Here is a 26,599-nt window from a genome sequence, read left to right as displayed (position 1 = left end):
CTCTTGTATATAATCTCTTATTATTTGGGCTGAAGTTCACAGATTACTTCCCCGAACAACAACTGTTGGTTTCCTCAATCTGCAATCCCCATTTTTTTCTTACATTTTTCTCTTTATCATGCTTTGAGGGAGTTGCTGTTCAGCTATCCAATTTTGGTGCAGATTTCAGTCACCTTTCTGGCAGCCACCACTTTGACTATTGTTAGAATTGCGACACGGTTTAGGTTGAAATCCAACCCCCCCTCCACGCTTGGTTGAAGTTTCTTCTGCATTGCTGCCACCTAATAGTTGGATGTTGTAAAGGATAAATCAGCTTCCTACCTTTATTTTCTGGTACTTTGATCCAGTATATTGTTTACCTGGAAGTGAAAGGAAGATTGTATTCAGTTCCAGGCTGGATCAAGTTTAGTAGAGATATTAGCAGATAAAATATACGCTCTTTGCTGAAGACTGGGTATCTTTTTCTCACATTCCCAAAAACTTGCAAGCATGGATATATTCACATTGCTGGAAGGGTGATAAAATATACATCCAAGTTACACAGGCCAGAATGCAAGTTCCAGCTTCAAAGTGTGCTAGGGCTGAACATTTCCAGAGAAAATATTGCCAAGTTTTTGATTTATTTTCTCTTCCAGGATAATCTTCTTCATTAGATTGTTGTGGTTTTTGAGCCGTGGTGGTTTTTTTTTTTGTTATTGTCTTAAGTATATTGGTTGAAATAAGAGTTCTGAAGAAGATCTTAGTATATAACTTTCAGCCCAGTTTGCTTGAGAAGGTTCTAAACTGGTTGGAAAATAGGATGTTAGAGTGGGAAGTGTCAGGCAGTCATAATAATAACTAGCCTTTCTTTTAACAAGAAATTACTGTCTTGAAGTAAATTACTTGCTAAACTGTAAAAATGAGGTGAGTCACAGTGCATTTAACTTACTACTTTATTTTCTGTTTTCAATAGCATGGTTCTATTTTTCCAATATGACTTAATCTGACTGTGCGCTTACAATCTCCTCCCCCATAACATCTGCTGTTTAACCATGAGGTGCTATATCCATCCTTGCTTTAAAAGCCTGCTGCTGCCTTTTGTAGGACTGCTGTACTCTTTTGTGTGCTACTGGTATCTGGCATCTATAGAGTGAATTCTGGTAAATGATTGCCTTTGGGAGTTAGTCCCACAGAACAGTGTACAAACTAGTTTGGAAACTTGGCTGCTAGCAGAAGGACATTGTTAATTTAGCAAATAGCCACAGTAATTTAAAATGTTATACCTTCTGTTTATTACTGCCCTTCTCTTGGAATTTACTAACCCACAGCTATCAATATAATGCAGTGAGTGTCCTTGCTCCTATTCAGATCAAAAGATTTTGCTTAAACCTCTATTACCGGCAGTTTAAATAAAGTATGTGACCTCGGTCTAAAGAGTGAAAGGTGGTCTTGTTCTGAATTTCTGCTTTGGGGTGGGTTAACCTGCAACAGGAGACAGCATGGGCCACTGCTTGTACTAATTTAACCCTTTGAAGCTAAGTCAGTGTGGGCTGCTTCTGTAGGATTCTGAAAATATGTAGTGAAGCTTACTGAGCATAAAGTCTCTCTATACCAGAGCCTCTTGCTCTGTACATTGGAGAAGTTGTATTCTCTTTAAATATTTTAATACATTCACATCTATCTGCCTACATTCATGTAGATCTGCCGTGTCTCTGTCCACACCAAGTTGCTTTGTACATTGTTGGAAGAAATTATATTAAAATACAAAAAACCTGCAAGCTGCCTAATTGCACATTAATATAATTTTGTAAATGTATTGTTTCCTGCTGAAATACATTTCTTAAAGCTATATTTAGCTTAATTAGTCTTGAACAAGTCCAGATGTTACTGTAACTTCAGTGACAACTGATTTATAAAATAAGAAGTGTATTTGAACTAAAACTGAAGGCACATTGAAAACAAGCGATGTAGTATCTCATGGAATTGTGCAATCTAGCTTAGAGGGGGGTGTTGTGTTGTTTGTTTGTTTGTTTTAATGATCATGTCCCTAGGTATTCTACGGTATTATTTTGGTGATGCTGAGGATTTTCTTCATATATTTACAGCTTGAAGTGGCATTGGTCTTTTCTTGGCACTGTGATAATTTTATTTTGTGTTTAGGGCCATAGAGTATTGCTTGCTAGTACTGTGAAAGCAACCCTGTGGTTGCTTTCTTTTAATAAAGTAGCGAGATAAATATTAAATTATATGTTCTAGCAGGTAACATAAGGAAATGCTTGAAAGATCTGTGCTGTCATAAAGTTTGTTTTTTAGAAGTTTAAATAGTTTTTCAATGAAATTATACACCTGCTTCCTCTAATGTATTTGTGTAACTGTTTTCTTTGGAATTATAGGAGGAAGTAAATGGTTTCAAGTAAACAGTGAAGCTCCTGACTTCAAAGTACTTCCTTCAAAAGTGAAACAGCTTCACTTTCCTTTCTTAAATAAATAAAAACCAAACATACCTTCCTATCTTACATTTTTTATTCATGTGTATAAATCTGAAGGATTTTTTATCTTGAGTCTTTCATAGGAAAAGAACTATTGCTTTAGGACACCTCAAATTAGATTATATTAGGGAGATGGTTTAGTGGTGGTCTTAGTAGTGTTAGGTTAACACTTGGACTCAATTGTTTTGGTTGTCTTTTCTAATGTAACTGATTCTGTGAATTTGTGTTGGAAAAGGTTTCCTGGATTTATTCTAATTTTGCATATCTTTATTATAGTGGTGTACAAGGAAAAGTTTTCCATGGAAATGAGCTCCCTGGTTGAAAGAGGCAATACAGATAATTTTTTTTTGTAGTGATACTGCAGTCTTTTCTCTTTCAGTGACTCCTTACCTGGAGTATTCCAAAAACAGACCAGATAGCATCTCTCTCATGCTCTGCTTAACCAGGACATTACTTAAGGAATATAATTAAAATACAGTAGTTTTCACTGGCAAAGGTTGCTTAATTAGGATGTCTGCAGGTACTTCATTTTCAAATAAGCCGATATATGCACACAAATAGGCAAATGTGTTGGACACCCATTTGTTTTCATTTTTCTTACTACAGCTACAGTATTGAATGCTCCTGAAATTCTGTCATGTTTAGATTTCACTGCCAGTTCACTTCTTCTGCAGATCTGACCTGTGAGGACTGCTTCCCTGCATTCTCTTGCGATGCCATGTGTTTACTATTCTTGGTGTGTCTCTATAAATGTGTGGTTAGCATTTTAAAAACCATGATGCTTCTTGTTTGCTTTGGTCTGTTACCAAAACTGTTCATTAAAATGTGCTCCTTTGATATTATGCTCTGTAATAAAGTACTTTCAGCAATCTCCTGGAAATAATGTAATTTCCAAGATTTTTACCCGTTCAGCTCTATTTCACAGCCCCTTTTTGGTAGCTTTGGAGAAACATTTATCAAGTCCATGATCAGTGAAATATTTTATTCTTGTTGACAAGCCAGACCAGGTGTGAACTACAAAAAACCAAAGGACTATGTTTTTTAAACTTAATGTTTTCCCTGGCTTAGTAATTAGTCTGACTTCCTCTTGCCTTTACTCAGGGCCTAACATTAAATGTTTGCATCAAAACCATGAAATTATTTGGCATAAGAAATCTGTCACAGCTAGATGAGACTGTACTTTAATTCATTAGAATGAAGTTAATTCTTTTTTAAGGAGCTTTTCTTCACAGGTTTGTTTATTGGTTAGAATAAGTCAGTACCCTTACATCATAATATAGTATATTGCTTTCCATCATGTATTTGGTATTTTGGGAAGGATTTTAAAAAAACCCAACAAAACACATTTGTTGGAAAACTGAAATACTAATGCACATTTATATGGCCATAAAATTTTAACTTCAGGGTTATATGTGTAGTTTAACACTTGACTAGCTTGTTCTTCAGCAAAATTTGTATACTAGTACTCTTTTTAAAAGTCAGACTTTGAGTTACTAGAACATCTGAGATCCAAGGCATCAGTTTAAAAATTCTCCTTCTTGCCAGTTGTGATTACTGACTATTCTATAGCTAATTAATAATTTCTGAGGCATTTAAAATAATGAGAAAAAATAAGATTTGGAATAAAAATAATTCTTTTTAATAACTGGATTGGTATTACAATATTGGATTTTTTAAAAATTCAATTAATTTGATAAGATGTGTGGACTACTGTAGATGTTATATGTAATGAGAAGGGAATATGGAAATAGGAGGGAGTTACTTCACCCTTTGCTGTAAAGGAAAAAAAAGACAGTTTAGTGATGTGCAGGGGATCAGAATGTTCCTGCTGTATTCCTTTTTTCCTCGGTATCTGATACAGTGATTGACAGGAGTTCAAATTTCCCCTCCACTTATAAAATGAAACCAATTTGAATCCAGGTTCCTTCCTCAGCCCAGACTGGGAAAGTATGTTGTTGAAATTATATGTTGGTTTGGGGAGACAAGTTTGTTTCTGACCCCTCTGGGTGACTGGTGAAAACTTTGCAGCCTGGGATTAAATCACTAAAACCGATACTAGTGTTAGCTGAAAGACATCCAGCATGCTCCAGGGTGGTTCTATCACACCTTTAATAATACTTCACAAATGAGAAAAAAATGTGCTTTCAGTTTGCCATAAAATTTATTATTAAGACAAAAACTGTGCCTGCTCAGAATGCAGTTTTGTTCATTCGTTCATTTCCTTCCCCATAGATTAGTTTTGATTGGGGGAGGCTAGGGGATGGGGAGAATATTTGGTGCAAAGTTGAAATTCAAGAGATTAGTGTGGTCTCTGGTTGGAGTTACAGCCTGGTTCTGTTCTTCTGTATATGCAATTAGAAAGCAGTCTTAAAATGTCATGTGACATCACGAGTCAAAATAATCTGGCTGTTGACTGCCATTTTAAATTTTTGTGGAAAGGCATTCTCTTGAATAGCTAGCTTCTCTATTTTTTTTTTTTTTTAACATGGTTATTTTTCACTCCTTTTAAATAACAGATGGGACAGACTAGAAGAAATGATGCTCAAAGATGACAGGATTTTGCACTTGCATGGGAAAGTGATTTCAGAACTTGTCATTGCATGTTACTTACCACAGTTCATTGAAGGAAGTCCTAGTAAAATGTAAATGTATTATCAACAACGTATCTGTAAAATGGAGGCCCAGAGATGTTGGAAATAAAGCTTGTTTTATGGCAAAGCTGGAAAGAAAATGAAGGGATCACTGTAATTTGGCACTGATTTTTGTTTGGCATCCCTCCCGTCTTTCTTATCTTGGCTGGTGTTCCATCAGTCAGTGAACTTGTATATGGATCATGATGCGTCAGAAAGACTGTGGAAGACACCTGTGATATGACATAATAAAAGAAAAAGAAGACCCAAATCTGTTTTCCTTTTCTGAACAGTCCATAGTTGCTCTACTGTCTGTTAAAACTATGATTTTTAGATCAATTTGTCTATTGAAGTTCCTGTCACTTTAAAAAATAATGAATCTTATGTAAGACGAAGAAATTTCATGGTGTTTCTTCTCAAGATTTATATTTCAGCCTGATTCATTTCCTGGTTTTGTGCTAATCACTGACAAAAGGAGAAACAAGTGTTCTCCAACTGTTTGTTTGTAAATCTAGAAAGTATGTAATTTACTGTATTACAGGTGGCTGTGTGTGGCTGTAAGTGATGCAGAGATTTATACAGTACTTCCCTCTGTCAGTCTCTGGTCATGCACTTGCCTTCCTGGCTAACACTGCTGTTCCAAGGCTTTACATCTTTCTAGGTGGAAATTCAGTTCTCATATGAGAAAGATGAGGATAAGCTAGAACTTCTGTCCTCATACTATACTGTGAGAACAAGAATATATTCAGTCGGATTAGTAGTAAATTAAGTACTGATTTTTGGAGGAGCTGTTTTTTGAGCTGTTTCATTAGGCTGTTGAGCTCATTGCCATAGATCTTCTTGGGGTATTCACAGCGCTGAGAGAGAGATTTGGTATTTACATGTATGGCAGTATAGAAGGTACTAGAACGTACTGGCTGGGAGATGAATGTACTTTTTGGATCTGAAACCATTCTGACAAGTTAAAAGTTCGTGTTTAGGTCCTGGGACCAATGGAAGATTTGTTTCACCTGTCATTTGCACCGTGGAGTCTTACATACGCTGGAGACAGGATCCTGAACTCAGGAAACCAGGAGTGACTTGTTACATTCTGGTGAACTTGGAGGGTAGTCAGGAATGTTGATTTATTTAAATAACAGCATGTGTTTTCTCATGGTTAGTGATATCTAGAAATGTATTAAAATTGTAACATTTTAATGCCTTTTTGTATTATTTACATTTGAGTAGATTGGCCTTTAAGGATGTTTTGAAAGAATGTCTTACACAAAAGCTGCATCCCCTCCCTTTCAATCAAGTACCTGACCACTTCCAACAGGGTTTTTTTCATGTAGTTCATGCTGTAATTTGCAAATTTATGAATTAGTAGACAGTTGGAAGTTTGCAATTTCTTTACAAAACATAATCAAATTAAGTGATTGCTTAAATAGCTTTTTTAAAATTAAACTTGGGGTTACAGTAGTATATTATTGAAATCCTTTTAGAACTTATACTTCTGAATTAATTTGAGTGATAATATAGCTGGTTTGGCCTTTTACATATTTATTTCTTGGTTAGGGAAGAATGCTTCACTTTGGAGAAATGGATCAAGACCTTCAAGCTTTTAAAACCATTTCATCATGACCTTTCCTTCTAAAGTTACCAACACTTTTCTGTTATAATTTAAGAAGTCAGTACATTAAGTTCTTTGAAATTGTTTTTCTGTTTTTTATCAAGTGTTTGTCTTTCCTTCTAGATATGTATGTCTTTCCTTCAAGGATGAGAAAGATGTACTGTAGAATGGCATTAAATGCCCCCAGGCTACCATTACAGACCATATATTTTGCCGAACAAAGGAAAATGTAAGGGGATTTTCTCCAGTGATGTCAGTCTTGTGGAGGATATTGTACTGTAAAATGAGCAGGAGATAAAAGGGAGAAACAGTTGCTTGTACTGACACAGTCTGTGGATATTTGGGACAGATCATGGAGTTACATATGAAGGAGGAAAAGGCATGCTTTATTTCTGTTCCAAATGGTGGTGGGATTTATAAATGCTATTAAGGACAGCCCGTTATGGTGAGTGGACCAGTGTGCTACATATATTAGAATACAAGCAGATGAGTACAAGTTGTGGAGTTACTGTGGCTTAGTGCTTAGCAGCTCAGACAGAGGAGGCTGATCATTGCTGCCATCCCATTCTGGCTGTGAGGTAAGACACGTTCTCCTCTGTCCATCATCAGCTGTTCTGTGCATTGTCTCTGAGAGTTTGGCAAGTCACATTATCTGTGTGCTTCAAACATCTATCTGTAAAATGAGTGATGCATCCTTTCTCTTTATGCTTTGTTTTTAGAATTTATACTGGATATGAGAAAATGCACTTGCACATATATGCTATAAGTATATGGTACAATGGAAATGGTCTTGATAGGTATTAATTTGGACTGGGGCTACTACATCAAGTAAACATCAAAGAATTCCTCTGTTTAGGAGTTTTTAGGAGCTCCAAGTATTGTGTATACAACTGTGTATACAATACTTAGAACTGTCAGTATCTTATTTATATAAGGTTAATACTTCACATTATGAAACCAGGCATTCAGGTTTTTGGTTATATTTAAGTCAAAATGTATTTGGTCTGAAGCATTTATATTTTGCAGCTCAACCTGGATATTAAACAAAAAAAAAAAAAAACCCCACCAAATATTGTTTCTGAGAATGCAGAGGAAATGTTTCTTAATGTTTAAAAATACAGTGCGGTGCAACTGCTCTGAGAATGTTATAATGTCTGTGTTTTGGATCAGAGGTCGGGGGTTTTTTTCATTTTCTTTTGCTTTTATTTTCTTAGAGAAACCTTGCTCCATTTTTATTCTATCTCTGTGAAAACTGGCTAGGAATGGCAAATTTTTAGAAAGTGGTTTTGAGCATTTTCTTTAAAGACTGATTGATTGCTGTGGCACCAAAATTCTAAACATTTCACATACGGCCACACTTTTTCAGCCATTGTAGCAAGTGGTGAGATACTTAAATTTTGAATCACAGCTGCCAGGCATCAATAATAATGAGAGACCCAAGTGAGAAGTGGGATTGCTTCCTTCTGCTCTTGATTCTCTGTCAGGATGAGAGGCTTCAGACAAAGTGGGAGCTGTCTACCTTCAGTTCAAAGGAGGTATAGGAAAACGTGATGGGTAGAGGCAACAAAAGAGGTAGAAGGAAAAGGGATATGTGAGGAAGAGCAGGAAGAAAAGGTTGCATGAAGGAACTAAGGGTGAGGTAGACTGAAACAGCTATTTTTTAACCAGATCTCTCTTTTTATGATAGCTTTCTCTGTTTCACATTTTTGCTCTCAAACTTGACCACCTGCAAAAGAAAATGATAAAAGAAAAATAGGGACTGTTCACAGGTCCTTAACCCCTGCTAATTATTGACCAACATCTGGGGAGGAGGGATGGAAAGGTTTACATGAAGCTTTGCATGCACAGCCCTCTGAGCTACCACCTGTGTCTGCTGTTGCAGGAGCAGGCATTTATTTTACAGGGTTCCTCCTTTGAGATATAGTCCACAACCCCTAGTTCAAAACATGCTGTAGCAGACTGTAGTGTCCTTGAGAGAAGACATTCTTCTAGGTTTGTCGTCATCTTTAGAAACCCATTGGCCAGTGTTAATCAAATCTGTCACGGGGATAGAAGTTTCAAAGAGAAACTAATTCTAGTTAATGCTAGCTGAATCTTTGTCACTTGGTGTCTGCAAACTATTAAATTGCAGAAAATTTGTGTAAGAGAACATTCTCATGCCCTGACGACGGAAAAAATACTATTGGCGTTTAAAACATTAGACAACAGCCACATTATTTGATGTGTGCTGGGGTATAAGCTTAAGATAGGGAATGCTAGAACAAGGAGTCTGTGGCACCTCATTTGTAGAGTGTGGTGTTGGGCAAGGCCCTTATAGAGTAGTTAGGTGTTTTCCTCTGTGCCCATCTTTAGCCATTCAGGTGTTGATCAGCAGGTCAGTGCTGTCAGTGCTCAACCTAAGTTTTGAACCTATACAGTCCTATGTTGATGCAAAACAGCCTTACAGCTTTGGCAGCCCACAATATCTTAATCTCATTTCAAGTGACACCATTAGCCTTGGTGTCTGTTTCCCATTTTGCAAATTTGGAAAAATAATCTTCCATTGCAGAATTTCTATGATGATTTTGCAGGACTGCTTTGAAGATCGATTTGTTAATGGTTTTGAAGCCTTTAGTCTAGTAAAAATGTCTTAAGGATTTGTGTGGTATTTGTGAATTCAGTGTTGTATAATGTTGTTATAAAGCAAAAAATATACAACATGTAGATATGGAGCCTCATTTAGCATGGAAATGAGAAAAAGCCATTGCTGGAATGAGGCCAGCTCCAGAAAAATCAGTATGTCTGTGTGATTCTACCGGAAGTTGAGAAGCTGGACACAGCCTTTAGGGTCTCCCAAAGGCCTGGAAATGACTGCTAGAGCACTAAGTGGCACCCAGCAGTAGTCTTCCAGCTTCTCTTAGTGGAGCTCACCTACCTGGTGCTGTACTCAGCACTGCTTGGGTGGGAAGCAACTGGCCCCACTTAATCTATATCTGCCTCTCCTGGTAGTTGGATATTTGTTGGGGACAGGGGAAGAGATGTCCTGATGTCCCTGGAAATGGTGACAAGGATCAGATATCACAGCCAGACGTCATACGTGCTGAAACTGGACCAACATTTGCATTGCCTTCCAGTGCATCAGCTGTGCTGTCAAATGACTGGATATGGGGGATGCTGTATTTAGTTTTTATGGACAGCTTGCTTTCTGGAATCCTTAATTTTTGAGTGCTCAAGTGTGCAATATTAAATGTCCTTATATTTCTTAGTGTAGGTTTGTGTGCCTCTGTTACCCGAAGAGTGTTTGATAATATTGTAGGTCACAAGATGATTGATTTACTGGGAAAAGGACGTTTTAGGGGGCAGAAGGAGGGTAAGAATTTTGTTGTCTATAATCACATTAGCAGCGGTGTGATTACAATAGCGTTCACTTGTTTTTGCCAGGTATGGCATGGCAGTGTAGAACTTCTAGGTACTATAAGTACACTCTAGGAAACGGTTCTACATGAAAAAGTCATTTAACACAACAGTTTTATTGTCATCATGGCTAGAAAAAGACTTGGTAGCTCAGTTTTCTTGGTGAATCGTGATACTGCAGACAAACATAAAAGGATTAGAAAAAGTGTTTTTACTAAGGTAGAAAGTCAAAGTAGAAACCAGAGTAGTCAGGAATGCTGAAACATAGACGTGATCCAAACTTTTATATTAATTTCCTTCTTTGTTATCTAGCCAAACTTAAGAAAGGAATAGATATCACTTACACAATTACTCTACACCAGTGAGTACCTAATAAGGAGGAGGAAACTTCTAGATATTTGTGGGTTTTTTTCTTACTGTCCTGAGAACAATGTGTCACATCCTCCCCCTCTTTCCCTTCTCTCAGTAATTTGTATGCCATATTGGTGAGGTCAAATCAGTGAACAAACAATACTGCATCTATGTGTCAGTTGTATATATCCTTGTGCCTTTTATCACAGGTTGACTTTCTCTCCACCCATTTCAGATTTCTTTTCTCTTTCTCATTTTTCTTCTCCCCCCTTCTGTCTCAGAGAACAGTCTTCTAGGATTGTGGCTTCTGAGGTTACTATGTGACTGGACATTTGGAGAGAAAGGAGAGGGATTGTACCAAGACAGGGAAACCTGTTAAGTTTTAGTAATGGTTTGTTCTTCCATTGCTGCAATGCAGCTGAAGGTGCTGTAACTTCTCTAATGGGGAAGTGTGGGCAGATACAAACTATTTCAGTTATATCAAAATTGAAATTTAAACAAAATGGTATGTTTTTTAGTGTAGCTGTTGCCTTCCCAGTATGGAACAGTCAGCCTGACCAGCAGGTATTTAAAAAGGCTGCACTCAGCATACATTTAATTTTAAATTAAGGCTTGCTAGTATAAGTAAATAATATAAGTCTTGTGAGCTGTAGCAAACCCTTTTCAGACATAGTGTTGGGACATGTGAGTTGACCTGGCATATTGTTCTTGTAGTTTATTTGCATTTATCATTCATAATCCCTACCTGTTGTGATGTTTGAATCTTTTTAAATGTGCCTTGACCTTTCAGCTTTCTTAAGTTCTATCACACAACTCTCACAGTTGAACTGCTGTGATAGTTGTGATAGCTGCAAGGTGACAACAGATTTGCTCTTCAGAGGAGGGCTCTTTAATAATACTGGCTAAAACTACAGCAGAGTACTTCTGTAGTTGCACACAACTTTAAAAGAGTGAAGAATCATTTATGTTCTTTCATACAGTATTTGATAATTTTCTGTCACTGGAATTACTTGAGGATGAGTGGTGAAGAGTGGGATTGCAAATCAGAAAGGTCAGAAATAAGGACAGAAAGTGAATTGTTAAAGATACCTTTTTTCATAATGGTGATCCTGAAAGATGTGAGAATGAAAGAAGTGAGTGAAAGAACAGTAAAAGAAGTAAAAGAACTTCAGAATTAATTTCTGAATAACTTTTCAGTTACAGCCTTTTTGTTTTCCAGTGCAGTGTTGAGTAGTTGTTCAGAAAACAGAGTAAGTTCCCCTTACTGAAAATAGCCAATATATCAGAAATGTTAAAGAAACAGCATTTTTTTGCAGAATAGGATTTATTATCTACTGTTTTCAATCATAAAGTTGAAGCTTCTAAATAATTATTAAATCATAAAAGCTCCTGTTTTATCAACTTACCTATGTTAAAATTGTCTGATTAAAATGTCTCACTTCTACACTACTAGAACTTTTTTGACATTTTATATGCCTTATCTCTCAGGTAAAGTAACTGAAAAAGTTAATCCTACAATGGAAACAGATGTGCAACCGACATTTTTGTAGGGGACTTTTGTTCCTCAATAACAGTGATTGCATTTGTTTTATTCTCTGTGCTGGCACTGGTACAGTGTATGATTCATTTTTGTCTCATGCTAGCTGTAGCAAGGAAACCACACACATACTGCAGTGTAACAAGGCTAGAGAAGTACATTTCAGACTGAGTATGAAACAGTCATCAAGAATATTTATTCATTCTGTTGAGAGTTTCACCCTGCCTTATAAAGCAGACTTGCAGAAAAAAAATAACCTCTTGCACAGATGCGTTTCATGTTTTTTGTAGGCACTTCTGTGCTGCCTGAAGAATGGAGCTGGTGGTAATAATCCGTTCTTGAAATCTTAAATACTTTCAGAGTTTGTTTATTCTGGCTGTTTCTTCCTCGAGGCCCAGCCACCCTGAGAAAACATACCACGTTCTAAAAATTTGTTTAAAGAGCCAAAAGAAAGATTTGGGTTCAGACCAGAGCCTAGGAGTTATACCTGTGTAGTAATCCTTACAGTTGAGGGGAAGAAAGCTGTGATATCTGGACTTTCTAAAGAACAGCTGGTATCATGTCCAGGTATTTTGTACTGATCTGGTCTTGCTGTGAGATAGCAAATACAAATACAGGGGTTGTCCAGATCACAGTGCACTGAGTTAGAACAGGATAGTAAGCTACAGTTAACTCAGTCATGTTTGACAGTGTCACCAGGTTATCTAGAGACAGATGTGGCCCTTTGTAAACATGAAACTTGAAGCTCTTTGTGTTGGTTTTTGTTCAAATGTCGACATCATCTCTGGTGTGTCTGGTGTCTCTGTCACATGCTCAGTTTTCTCCCAAAGATGATTTTCATTAATGAACAGACTCATGTCAAGGGCTGTGGAAGCTAAATGTCATTATCTTTAAGTATTCAGTGCAGGTTTATAAAATCCATGTTATAAATCTGTTTCAGAATGCTGTCCTCAGTGAGGGTTCTTCTGTTTCATCTGGCACTTGCTGGATGTCAGGTAGAAGCTCTAACTGAAATGAGGAGCCTTTTACTGTAAGTGTATGGAGTGCGTAGAGTAAGGCATGAAGATGGTTGCAAGGTCCGATGGCTTACAGACTCGAGTGTGAGGATCTATGACATGAGCTGTTACAGTTATGAATGTGCCTTCATGTTTTTGTGTTGCTTGCTGAGTGTGAATGCTACATTTCTGAGTTAAAATTCAGAATGTTACTGGTGTTGGATTGGTGCAAAGGTGAGCCCTGGCCGCTGTTAAAAAAATTATTGTTCATTCCCCAGGCAGCCAGTGTGAGGTATTCTGCCACCACCACGGACCAGTGTCCGCAGGCAGTTTCAGCAATCCCGTAGTCTTCAGCAATCTGCAGTGTGTCCAAACTGTTAGCTTTGGCTCTGGTTTCTGCTTTTAGAATAACTCAAATGTTTCTTACTTGAGGCATCTGGTTTGTTTTTGGAAGGTGGAAAAGGCGGCAGATGCACTGCCGTCTGCCCTCGTTCTGTCTGGGTCAGGCGGTGTGGCCCGAAGGGACAAGGTGTACCAGGTGGGGGCTGGTGCTGCCAGCCCGGCCGGGAGGACGCACGGGGCAGGGCTGTGCCTCTGCCTTGCCAGCTCTCCGGCCGCCGCTGACCTCTTCGGCTCTCCTGCCACTGCTTTGTTCCCTTCCTGGCTCTGCTTGACAGAGAGAATTTACCTGAAGCCTGCAAAGCGAGCCAGTCACATGGTCAGACTGTGCCAGATACAGCTGTAATCTCGGGTTGAAAAATTGAATTTGTCCTCCTCCTCTTCCTGCTCTTTTGCATTCGTTTTCCGATTCAGGAATGCAAGCTCTGAGTTACACAGCACAATGGAGACTTAATGTAACTATTTCTAAAGCGTCTGCTGGCAAGAAAATTCTGACGTCAGCAAAGTTAGGGTGAGGTTTTGCTTTGCGCACATTCAGTCGCTCCCGTCTGGAATAATGGCATGCTGGAATGGAAACAGTGTTTGTGGGGATGTCACTGGGAGTTGTCCTTGGAGCCTGCTACTCGCTGTGTATCTTTCGTGGGTAGAAAATGTACTTGATAAACTATGTTTTGTCCCATTTATTTATTACAGGCATTTCAGAATATTCTGTAAATACTTGTTCCTGACACTACTGGCTGGCAGGATATTGCTTTTAGCTCTCTAAAGTGTGATTACTGTAACAGTTATTTGCTGGTGTTGCAAGTGAAGGTATTTTTTAGAGGCAGACTAAATCTATTACTCAAGGACTTTTTTTTTCCACCCCAGTGTTAACACTAGGTTTAGATAAGCAAAAAGAAAATAAATCAGTAATCATCTACTGCAATTTGAAATTCTTAATGGTTAACTTGCAAGTAGAAAGAAAGCAAGGACTCAAAGACACTGTGAATTCATGATCCACTAGAGAAACTGGTATTTTGTTTTTAAGGTGAACTGAGATTTGACTTCTGTTATTGCTGATTAAACAAATACTTTTGACTTGAAAATAAATACGAAAGCCGGTGTGTTATATTCAGTTTAAGGTCCTTGTTTCATCTTAAGGTTTATCTGGATGCAAACAGCTTAGGAAAGCTATATTTAAGGCCATCAGAGCAGAACTGTGCATGTCACTGTGACAGGATTCAGAATCAAGCTGCAGGATTGCAGCTGATCTTAAAAATAAACAAGAAGCTTTTGTAGTGTTTGCAAATTTACACTGCTTTTTAAAGGAAAAAAGAATCTCGACCTTTGAGGGCTATATCTTAGGTTTAGGCTAACAGGTAGTCATGGCTGGAGGCAGCACCTTCTGTACTAATTCAGTTTACCAAATCTGATGTTTCTGTGGTCTGGGAAGCTTAAAAAACCCCAACACCTTAAGTCAGATTTAAAAATATTTACTAAAAAGGGTACAGTTGAAGGCACATTACCAGAGTTACTATTTAAAAACCACAATGTATGGTTTTACCTCAGAACCTGAAATAATACAGGTTTGTTTGGAGACTATAATTAGGAAGTGTTTAGCTGTTCTAAATAATGGAGAAAATAAGCACAGTAGCTTTTCTAGGAATTGCATTATGCTTGCTTTGTATTTTCTACCTGTAATTGTTGGAAATAGATGATGTGTCACAGTCTGTTGCACAAAGGGCCCCAACTAATGATGTTTCCATAATTATGTAGAAAGAGCTGTTTAAGATGATGCTTTGGAGGGAAAAAGTAACATCCAACACAGAAAGACTATGTGAGTTTGAATGTGAGGGCGTGAGTGGAGGGGAGAAGGCTTTACAATCTGTCTTCAAAAGCATGCGGGCAAGGGAGTTGTATTTCAGAATACAACTGTGTTGTGGGGCCTGGCAATGGAGGTGTAATTAACCAATTTAAAAGTAGTAGAGTAAGTGGAATAGTGCAGCTACATCTTGACACATTCGTTTGTGTCACTAAGCTCTAAGAACTGCTGCAGCATCCTCTGATGGCAGAGGAACATCACTGTAGGTCCTCTGTGGGTTTTTTTGACTTTGTATTCTGTTGGTAAAATATGAAGCATAGCAGGAAACTTTTGAGTATTTATTTTTTAAAGTTTGATGTGAAGCTTTCTGACCATCCAGAACATGGCAGCACTGCCAGGGTTTTGTCAGCACTTTGTGACCCACTGTGTCACCTGACACAAGGCCTCTGGCTGATGTAGTGGCTTGCAGGGGATTCACAAACTCCCCTGTGTTGAGTCATGCTTGGACACCATTAGCAAGGCAATAAAGACTAAGAAAGTTTCACAAGATAGGTCTTTAAAGCCATGAGGTGGTGTGTTTGTGATGACTTTTCTACCCGTCATGTGCAGCAGTTGTTCTACATAGAGAAACACTGCTTATTCCTCAGTCTGTGTTGATGTCAGTGAAAAATGTTGGAAAAACTCTCATCAATCTGGCTAAATCCTGCTATGTGCTGACATAGCATATCTTTTGGCATAGTATGATGTTTTTGTAGGTGGGATAATTGTGCTGGCAGAATAACTCCTCCTATTGGCATGTATTGTATTTCCAGCATAGGTTAGTACAGCATGCGATGTACTTTAAATGACTGTCATTCAGCTTTTTCTTGCTTTGTGCTTTTTAACTAGTGTTTACACTATTTACAGTGCTAGTAGAGTCTGCCTGTAAATGCTGGTAGATCATTCCCCTTCTCTTTTCAACCTGGCATTTTTTTATTTATTTTCAGTAGGACTAGAATAATCTTTTCCATTAATTCTTTCTCCAGAGACACATCAGTAAGATTTAAATTTTCACCTAGTGTATTCATAAGCAAAGATCTGTGGCTAGTTGGTTTGTCTTTACCTTCCTTTTCTAATGTTCTCCTTTCATTTTACATAGGTTCAGCTGTGAGATAAGTTTCATGGTACTTCTGCCCTTTCCTGACGCCAATGGTTTTTCTGGAGGCAATGAGTTTCCTGTCTGGAAGCTACAGGCAGTGTTTCTGGCAGGATGAAGTATTTTTGTTTCCCTGGCTAGACCTTTCCCTGTCTTTGTTTTTGTCTCTTTTTCTCTCAGTAGTTCTTTTTTTTTTTTTTTCTTTTTTTTTTTTTAAATCTTGGACTGTATTTGATATTGCAGCAGTTAATTTAGAACTATCATTACAAAAAACTGACTTGGTAATTTGAAATATATCCATGCAGGATTTTTCAGTTAACATACTGACAGAATAAATTAGTAGATCAGGTTGGAGGAGAATTGAATGTGTTTTGCTAGGTTTTGACCTAATCTCACCTCTTGAGTGAACAGGAGCGGTTGGTTAGGCTGGTGCAACTTTGTACCTGACCTAAGGGCAGTTTCAAAAGTTGTGGCATTAGCCATAACAGAGTTCAGAAAACTCTGTCATAGTTTCTGTCTGTATCCTTGACTTGTTGCTGCTCGAATAGACAGGCATGGATTATTCACTCGGTCATCCAAGCTTTTCTGAAAGTTTTATATTGAATTATATTTACCAAAATTACTAGTTCTCTGTAAAGAGATATATCAAAGGAGACCAATGCAGGGCAGTTACTCAGTTCTCAAGGGCTGAGATGCTGGCAAAGTAAGTTACTGTGAGTTGTCACAGTGACTTTCAGAAACTGTGACCAAGTTCTTATCTATCCCCATGGTAAGGTCTCATTTAGTCAGCCTAACTTGATGTCGCTGAAGAATTCAAAACTCTTTACTAACTCGGTCCCTTTTAATTAGTTTACTTTAAAAGTTTTATGCAAAGTATATCTGTCTATATGGGGAGGATTAAAATGGTAAAATAGCACCAAATGTTTGAAAAAGTAATCCATTAATAGCTTCCAGCATTTCTTAGTTTGAGGCAAAGGTATTTCAAGATCAACCGGGGGGGTGAGGGGGGAGGTGGTGGAATGTTGGTGTTTGCAGGTTTTCCTGTATTTTTTTGTCTCCCCTGCCTCGAAAATGGAGGTTGGTTATGCCAGAGATAAAACAGAGCTGGAAGATACTGCCAGTCAGACAGTCAGTCAGTCAATAATGTCTTCCCTCAGCACAAGACAGAAACTCTGGCTCTTGCTGAATTTAAAAATCATTAGGAGCCAGGAACTGCAATCTGTAACCTCTTATATGTCCCCTCAAGCTGCTGTCTCTGGTATGCTGTTCAAATTCTGTGTGCTCTCTCTGGAACTCGTGCTCATGCTTCCAGATCCCTCTATTACAGTGTTTGTCCCACCTTGTATCTTGGTACACTTTATTTGGTTTGTTTTTATAGTAGGGCTAACTTGTAAGCCTGCTTGAAAACAAAAGTTTGTCAGAACTCAGTATGTAGCCATTACTGTTTGACCAGGCAAAATTACAGACCTGAAATTAAATCTGCTTGTTCTGGAAATCTGTTGGTATTGGTTATTTTCATTTTGGAACAGTTTTCTGTAGAACTTAGCTCATCATTCAGAAGTGTTGCAATGTTTTCCACTTGCAGGACTGGTGACACTGCAGGGAACAAAAACTGTCTTCTGTTATTTCACTGGTGTATGTCTTTACTCTGATTATTTTGCAATGTATAGTGTACAATAAAAAGCAACTGCAGGAGTGAAAGTATTAATACAGTTAGATTAAACCTCTTTTTTTGGTACATAGGCAGAGGCAGCTTGTGCAGTTTTTAAATCCATTAGTGTTGCTTTCACTTTTCAGACCACTAGCTAGTCAAATATTTTAGAACATTGCTTATATGTCTATATGTGGATATGGATACATAAAAAATAAATCTCTCCACTATATTCAAAAGAGAAAATACATGCTCCTCATTGCACTAAGAGAATATATTTCAATTACTTTTGCAAGGAAAACATTGTCCTAGTGTGAGGATTTTAATGATTAAAGGATTAAAATAGTTAAACGTTTTGGTGATTTTTGTTTTGCTTCCTGTTTGGTTTTGTTGTGGGTTTTTTTCCCCTCAGTGTTTCCAAGAGTTTGGTTTCCTCTTGGCAGAGTTTGGTGTACATTTGTTTGCAGAATGCACCACAGTGCATAGGAGAAGCTTTTGACACGCAAGTGAGTGCGTGGTTGAACTAAGATTGCTCTGCTGAGTTAGATAAGGGAAAACTGCAAAGTCTTATTTGCAGCAGATGCAGGCCTGCAGATACACAAATAGAAAGCATCTCTCCACTGAGTTCTTAGTTTTGGTCAACCACTGCACACAATATACCCAGATTTAATGCTGCTGGTTTGGAAAATTAATGTTTTTAGAATTTAAGGAATTCTTTCCTTTTTGCCACCAGACTGAGGGAGGCACTTTGAGTGTACTCTCTTCTCTACAGGCATTATCTGCAAGAGGAACAGTTTTGCTGGAGTTGCCAATCATTTCTTCAGAGACTTTCAGAATGAGTTGAGCAGCTTGCAAGACTTCCTTTCCTAATAGCAGCTGTCATGGACACATGATACAGGATGTATTGCTCATAAATTTCTAAGGAAGAAGCATAACTTTTTTTTTTTAATAAGCTGTTCAAGATTCTTCTAGCTGTCAGGATTGTTTTGTCATGTACTACATACCACTGAGAATTTTAAAACAGAACATTGTATATCAGTTCACTTTTGGCAATTCTGTAGGCTTCTCTGTATTTTACATACTGTCAATCTTTCGATTTTTATGCCTAATCAGTCTGACTCTCTCAGGCCTTGAGCCCAAGTGGGCTCATAGTCAGTCTGTTTGTGTCATTGTTTTACAAACAATATTGCTTTGTTCTGTAAGTGAGAATAGAGTTTCCAGATAATTGACACAGGACCTTAAGGAAAAATAAAGTGCAGTCAGAACAAACTGAGACATGGTAACAGTGCAGTAGAGATAATTTAATCTCTGTCTCACAAATGCTTTTCTCTTAATTCTTTATAATAGTATGCATGAATATCAGGGGTTTTTAATAACATTGAATCATAGAATTATGGGCTGCAAGGGATGTTAATCTTGCTCCAACCCCCCTGCCCTGCGTGGGCAGGGATACCACCCACTAGGTGAGGTTGATCAGAGGGCCCCATCCAACCTGGCCTAGAAGACTTCCAGGAATGGGGCATCTGCAGCTTCTCCTCTGGACAGCCTGTGCCAGTGCCTCACAATCCCCTTGAGTAAAGAACTTCTTCCTAACATCTAATCTAAATCTCCCCATAAGAAGTCAGGAGGGACCAATTATTAGAAGACTTTCCCTAAAATAAACTGACTCTGCATTGTAGAATCTTTCATATGTTAAAGCAATTCCTTTTGCTCCTGGAAGACCCTCACTTTGCACTGGTCTAATGGCCTACGTGTGCCGAGCTGGCTTATTCCAGAGGGTTTGACTTCCTTTCGAATTGGGGATAAGGGCCCTACCCTGTTCTGCTTACTGTGCTGATATGGGCATGTCCCAGATCTTGTTAGCACCTTTGCTGAGCCCACTGTGAGCTCCAACATGAAATTAGTGAGTGAATGCTTGGTATGGTACTTGCTGGGAACTCTGCTCCCAGCCTTTTGGATTTACATAAATTGAAGAAGTGATATTATTTCAGTGCAACTGTTCTTCTGTCATTTAAAGATGATATGTGAAGTTTAAATCTTCACATGGCAGATTTCTAAAGGTTTTTAAAAACTTGATTAGTTGTGGATTTGGGAATTCTGTTTTTGAAATAATGGCCTCTGCAACTATCAATAGTCCATTGTAAGTATAAAGAAATTAGATGTAATTAGCTAAATGATCAAGTACTTTTCACTCCGGAAAGGATTTACTACTAGTAGGAGCAACTCCAGTAACATTTGTAATAAATGTTCTTCATGCTTTAAGAGAAGCATTCACATACGTGGCTGTTAGAACAAAGCAGGATAGAAAGTAAAAGATATCTTCCTGCAAAAGTGCCTGAAAGGTAAGACTTTCATAAAATGTAAACTACCATACTGGTGCCCTTTTTCGAAGGAGAACAGTAATAATGAAGTAAAATTTACATGAGTATATACTGAAAGTAGTTTTACACAGTTCAGTTTGATTTAAGTGAATTATTTATGAGGCTTTGACAACTTTTTTTCCATCCTGTACGTCATGCTGTAACAAATCACTGTAAATGTTTGATAAGTATCTGTATGTCTGAGTTTGTGTTAAAGGGTTGAGAAATCTCCTGATACAAATTTGTTAAGTTTCTTTTGTAGAATTAACTTTTCAGTTCAATCCAAATACTATCAACCCTTTATTTCACCTTTTATTAGAAATCAGTTAGAAGACATCAAAAATGCCAAACAAATTAAGTTGTACCTTTACAGTCTTTGAAAAATTACATGGAAAATGTTGCTATTCTTGATTTTAGTTTATGAAGGGAAATGTTCTGAAGGAGTCATAAAGGTATTCTGCTAATTTTTGCAGTTAAGCATTTCACCTGCACAATATGCATGTGCCTAACACAATATGCTGTATTATGTTACCATTAAAGGATTTTATTTTTCATCTTACTGTATATAAAGGTTCTGCCAGAACCTTTGTTGTTTCAACATAATTTCCATCTGTTTTCTTCCAAGTTGCAAAATGCTTGTTCTGCTTGTACTAAATCATCTGTAATAAAACCCAAGTAACAGTCCTAACATGCACATGACACCATGTGCATTGACATGACTATAGTGAGATGTTTTTAATGGGGCAGAGTGTTGTAGGAGCACACAGATGTCAAAATCTAAACTTGTCAAGATGTTTAACTTTTCCAGGCACTCTTTAAAGTAAGCAGTGCCAGATGTATACTTGAACCTGAGGCATGTGTAAAGCAAGTAGGGGTGTATTCTTTTAGAAATCCTCAGGCGAAAGTGTTTGTATTTTTCCCCTGCTTTTAAAAATGGTTGTGGAATGAGCTGACATTTAAAGAATGGCCATTGAAATGAGGCACTTGCTTGCCGTTTCAAAATCCTGTGCCTTGGTATTTCATTTAGTAACTTCAGCTTTTGCATATTTTTGTTTTACATTTTATTCCACTGTGTTTATAGTTCTTAGACCATGGATTAAATTAAAAGGAAAATTTGTTTTTGATGCCTCTTTTAGATAGTTAGAGATACCTCTATGTTAAGAACATCACAGCTTAGAAATTTTAGGATGCTGTGTGATTGACAGGAGATGCTCATTGGAAGAGGGAGGCAGGAATGATCTGTGATGGTGGTTGAAATTCAAGCTCTGAATGGTTTGTTTTTTTTTTTTACAGCTCTCTTTAAACTGGATCAGTGAGTGCATTTCAGAAAGCCGCTAGAGAGTATAGATGTTGGGAATTGCAGATGTCAGAAAGGAAGCTATTAGTAGTCAGTTTTAATCAAGAAGTAGCTTTCAGTGTGCTAACAGAATTGGCGCTTGGTTAAATCATTGGAGGAGCAAATGTCTGAGATGAAGAGAGTTTGTTTGGAACAGGAGAAGTCTAGATTTGCCATTTAAGCACCAATTACACGAGGGAATATTTAAGGGATTTTAGTGAGGATGTAGTTACATCTGTGTTCATGGTGGGTTTTCTCCTTTTCTACACAAGGCTGTTTAAGCCTGCCTTTGTTTTGCAAACATATGTGAAACTGTTTGTCCTGATGGCCGACTCTGATTTTTTGCCCCTGTACACCAGGTTGAGCATGTAATGGAAGAGCATGCTGAGCTTGTGCCTCTGATGTGTTTGGAGGACAGTTAGGAGCATGCGGGAGCTAGTCTCCCCCAGCAGCTGGCTTATGGAGGTAGGCCTTTGTCACTCTTTCCTTGCAAAATCAGCAGGGTTATTCTCAGCTGCCCTTAGGGCATTTCCAGAGTGTTTTGAAATTGATGAGAGAAGCAAAGATTGTGCTGTGGAGAGCCATATTAGAAGATACTTGTCACCCCCGTCATCTCTTGAGTTGAAATCTCCCTTTGCAAGATTATTCCCATCTCCTTTCCCTCCCCTTTCATTACATGGTCAGCAATAGCATTTTCTTAAAAGAGCATGGTCGAAAAGAACTATTGAAAGAAATTAGCTGCATGCTCATTAGGTTTTCCTAGCAAATAGTGTTAGGCAGGGTTGCAGAAGGAACAGATAGCAGCTTAATACTGAGCTTTAGGTGAGTTGCAACTGTAAATGTCATTTATGCATCTTCAAATGACAAGGTGAGTTTGTGCTGTGGCAACTAGTGTTTTGTGGTAAGTCTGTGGCACGAGCAGAATGCAAAGCATGGCTGGAATTCAGATTTGTGGTAGGGCTTTGGGCATGGCGGGAAGCCAGAAATATGGTAATCAGTAAGTGCTTTTGAGGAAATGTTGAGAACAGTGGTGAACTTAAATTTTCAGGATTTGCACTCTCTGGTTTTTCTGTCCCTTTGCTGTTGCCCATATTAGTTTCTTCTGTGTGTTGACAGAGTTTATACTGGTCAGTTAGAGTAATGCAAAACTTGCAAGGATGTTGCCTCAAAATCAGATTATTTATTATTACCATAGCTTGTGTGTCTCAGCTCATTTCAAGTAGTTGGATTTCGGAGCTTCAGTTTGCAAACACCGTATCCCCTTCATGTGGACTCATTGTGACTGGAATAATACAGGCATTGTGTTCTCTGGCTGTACAGAATCAAGTATTTTTTACTTCTTTTTGTCAGCAGAAACATGCAGATGCTGTGTTGGGTTGGGCAACATGAGAACTGGCCAGTGCTCCAGATTGCGCTAGTAAAGCTTTTATGATTTTGTACAGCTCTGATCATTATTAGCGTTGTAACATTTGTCTTCATTTTTTCCTGTAATAAATCATCTGCTGAATCTTTTCACTTCGACAGAGTCATCCTTGAACGTCACTAAAATGTCAATCCAAAATTACTATATAAAGAAGAGCATGGCTTTTAAAACTAGTTTTATGCTTTTAAATCTGAAGAGCATAATTTATGATTGTCTGAAATAACTGGAAACTTTTCTTTTCAAAAATCCTGTCAAAGTTTAACTATTTTCCTTAGAAGAGCAATCTACTATTTTAGAGAGACTGCTTATCAGATTCCATTATGCAGAGAGAACTATGGGGACATTCTGGTCTCTTTTTTTACACCATGGGAGAATCTGTGTTTATTTAAAAAGTAAAAAAGTACAACTGGTTCATCACCAGAGCTGCTATTTCTTGATTTTGTACATCTGTTGGAACTGGCAGAAATGCTGTAATACGCATTCTTTCCTCTCCAGAGGAAGGGAGGAGGGGAAGGCTTGTAGTCATAGATTTGGCTATGTTACTGTGTTTACTTCCTACCTTTTTCTATTTTATTTTTAAAAACAAACAAAAACACAAAGAAACCCCACCAAAACAAACAACAACAAAGGACTTTTTGCCTGAAATGAATGCTTTCCTTGCTGTTCATTTTGTTCATGAACTCTCCTGGTTTAGGAGGATGGCACTTTCCTCTGCCCTGGTAGTATATGTGTGAACATACCAATGTTAGTAATTATCCAATTATAAAAATGATTTTAAGGTTATTCTTGCACTTCTAAACATACAAATATAATTTATTGTCAGCCATGGCTGTATCTGTAGTATATTTCAGACACTGTCTACCAGTTGTGTCTATCTATGATGCATCATACCAAGATCCTGGAGGGAAAGGTGTTGTCTTCTGTCAAAATTATGGAGCAGTTTTTTTCACTTTCACTTTTTTTTTTTTTTTTTAAGGTCAGGGAATCTTTTAGTTCATTTAATGAGAAACAGCGGCTGCAAAATTATTAAATTTGTTTTGGGAACAGGAGCAGGTAAAGCATCCAAGATTCCTTTTGACTAGATTTTTTGACTAAAAATGTTCCCCTTAGGAGGGAAGGAAGAGTATGTTATGTTCTTGAAATATTTAGACTCTTTATTTTAGACTCTGGGAGTAAACTAAGATTATTTTTTTAATACGTTCACAGTGGTAATATTTTCCTTTATTAGAAAAAAAAAGAAGAAAGAAGAAAGCAGTAATAATTCAGCATTTGTAAAATAGAATGTAGTGGCTTTTTAATTCCAAAAAAACTTTGGGGGCTCAAAATGTAAGACCTCTTTTTATCAGAGCCAGATGTACAGGTTTTTTGGTTGGGGTTTTTTTCTTTTCCTTTTCTCTCTTGTCTTTTTAATTTTTATGCTTGAGGAAAGTAGTGTTCTTGTGCTGTACTGCTATACTGGGGGGTAGTCTAATTTGAGTAGTGTTGTCTTGGCTGCCTGCTAGTACATACATAACAGCTACCTGTGGTGGTCTGAAGAGGGCCCAGCAGTGGCTCCTGCTGCGTGCATTGCTGTGGTGACGTGGACAGCCTGTGGGCTATTTCTGTGTTTCCTTTTTGGAGAGGGATTCCTGTTTCTGCTGCTGGTCAGCCATCCTCTGAAACTTCCTAGTCTTGACCCACGCAGCTCAGTGATCCCATTCTGGAGACTACAGCAAGTGTTTGGATTTGTGCCGGTCTCTAACCAGTGTGCAGACTGCTTAGCTCTTGTAAACAGAGGCATTCATCTCTACATTACTTCGTTTCTACCTTCGGACTTAGTTTTAGTATCCAGTTTCTGATTTTATCTTTTGGTAAAGTCATAGAAACCTATTCACGCCTTTCTAGGGGGTAGGTTGGGAAGCACTGAGGTAAGAAAGGATGCTGGCAGTAGTTACATGCAGATATGCAACACTGGTGCCACATAAGAAATGCCTTCTCATTCTTCTGTTACAGATGCAGTTCACCAAAAGGTAAAAAAATTCCTCTTGTACAGTGAAGCTTCCAAGAAGTGGGAATAGTTGAATGTTTAGGGAGAAGTTAGTGGTTTTGGTTGGAGATAGTCTGCCGATTTTTCCTTTGTCAGAGGAAAATAGGAAGAGTTCTTTCTTTCTCTTCTCACTCTGCAGTGAGTTAGGCAGCAGAGAACAGAAGGAAATCCTTGGTGTCATCTTGTACATAGATAATAACTGAAGTTTGATACATGATGGGAATCTGGTTTGGAGGCTTTTTGTTTTGTTTTGTTTTTTGTTGGTTTGGTTTTTTTTTTTTTTTCAGAAATACATCTAATAAAAAATTCAAATGTTGTCACCTTAACTGTAGTCTTTGCCATGCCCTTCAACTTCCATACAGTCAGTGTTGGCTGTCACTCACTCTGCAGCTCTGCTCTCTGAAATATTCAGATGCCTTATGCTATAAATATGCATACTTCTCTGAGAACCCTCAGATTTTGAGAATATCTTGAGCTCATGAGCTGTTTAGACACAGTGATTTAATTTTTGCTGTCAGTCTAAATGGATTCAAAACACGCTGAGAAATCTTTCTTTTAATTAACTGTATTGGATTTGTACTTGACCTTATCACATGTGCAGAAAATGTAAGGTAGAGAAAACAGAAAAGTTTCCAACGCTGTAAGCCTGTTGCTAAGCTTTACAGAAGAATTTGCACATTTACTTGTGCAAATTGTTGTCACCCTGAGTTTTGGTAATTTCTACACGTGCATAGACGCATGCACCCACTCCTTCAGGGAGCAGGGGAGTGCAGATGCCATTCTCTGCACTGATTAAGTGTAACAAAGATAGTCCTTGACCAGAAGGAAGTTTCAGGCTTGTTAAGATAAGAAGGATGTAAAGGGTAGAAAAAGCTGACAGAAAGAGAGATTGGGTCAGATGGTGAGGAAAAGATGGTAGTAATAGGAATAACAGGTGTGTTAAAACAGGAGTGCTGTGACCTTTCAGAAGCAATAGTGGTGGTTGTGATTCTAATCCTGCTTTTTTTCATCTCTCCTCCGAACACAGGGAATTCTTCTGAAGAATCTGCTGGACGCAGACACATGTGAATTTTCTGCCTGAAGGCTCTCAAACTGGATTACATAGTAATATGCCTGTGTCCTCTGCCTCTGTTTGATCCTTAAAAATGATTAGGATTGTATATGAAATTTAACCCCTTTCTGATGAGTGACCTAGACATGAGTTTACATCGGCAAATGGGCTCTGATCGGGACCTCCAGTCTTCTGCTTCCTCTGTGAGCTTGCCATCGGTTAAAAAGGCACCAAAGAAAAGAAGAATTTCATTGGGCTCGCTTTTTCGGAGAAAAAAAGACACGAAACGCAAGTCTAGGGATTTAAATGGAGGTGTTGATGGAATTGCAAGTATTGAAAGTATTCATTCAGAAATGTGTACAGACAAGAACTCTATTTTCTCCACGTGTACCTCTTCTGATAACGGAACAACCTCTAGCAGCAAACCAAGCGGA

General features: G+C 38.0%; 1 protein-coding gene across 1 annotated transcript in view; it reads left to right on the top strand.

Moving 5' to 3' along the window:
* RNF19A (ring finger protein 19A, RBR E3 ubiquitin protein ligase) overlaps positions 1-26,599 on the top strand; it is a 57,640-nt gene that overhangs the window by 10,158 nt on the left and 20,883 nt on the right. Inside the window, 1 exon segment of the mRNA XM_032130351.1 lies at positions 26,142-26,599. Within this exon segment, the coding sequence (XP_031986242.1) occupies positions 26,276-26,599 (324 nt within the window). The 5' untranslated portion in view covers positions 26,142-26,275.

The sequence above is a fragment of the Corvus moneduloides genome, chromosome 1 (genome assembly GCF_009650955.1).
Source record: "Corvus moneduloides isolate bCorMon1 chromosome 1, bCorMon1.pri, whole genome shotgun sequence".
Classification (NCBI taxonomy): domain Eukaryota; kingdom Metazoa; phylum Chordata; class Aves; order Passeriformes; family Corvidae; genus Corvus; species Corvus moneduloides.
This window is presented reverse-complemented; position numbering and strand designations above follow the sequence as displayed.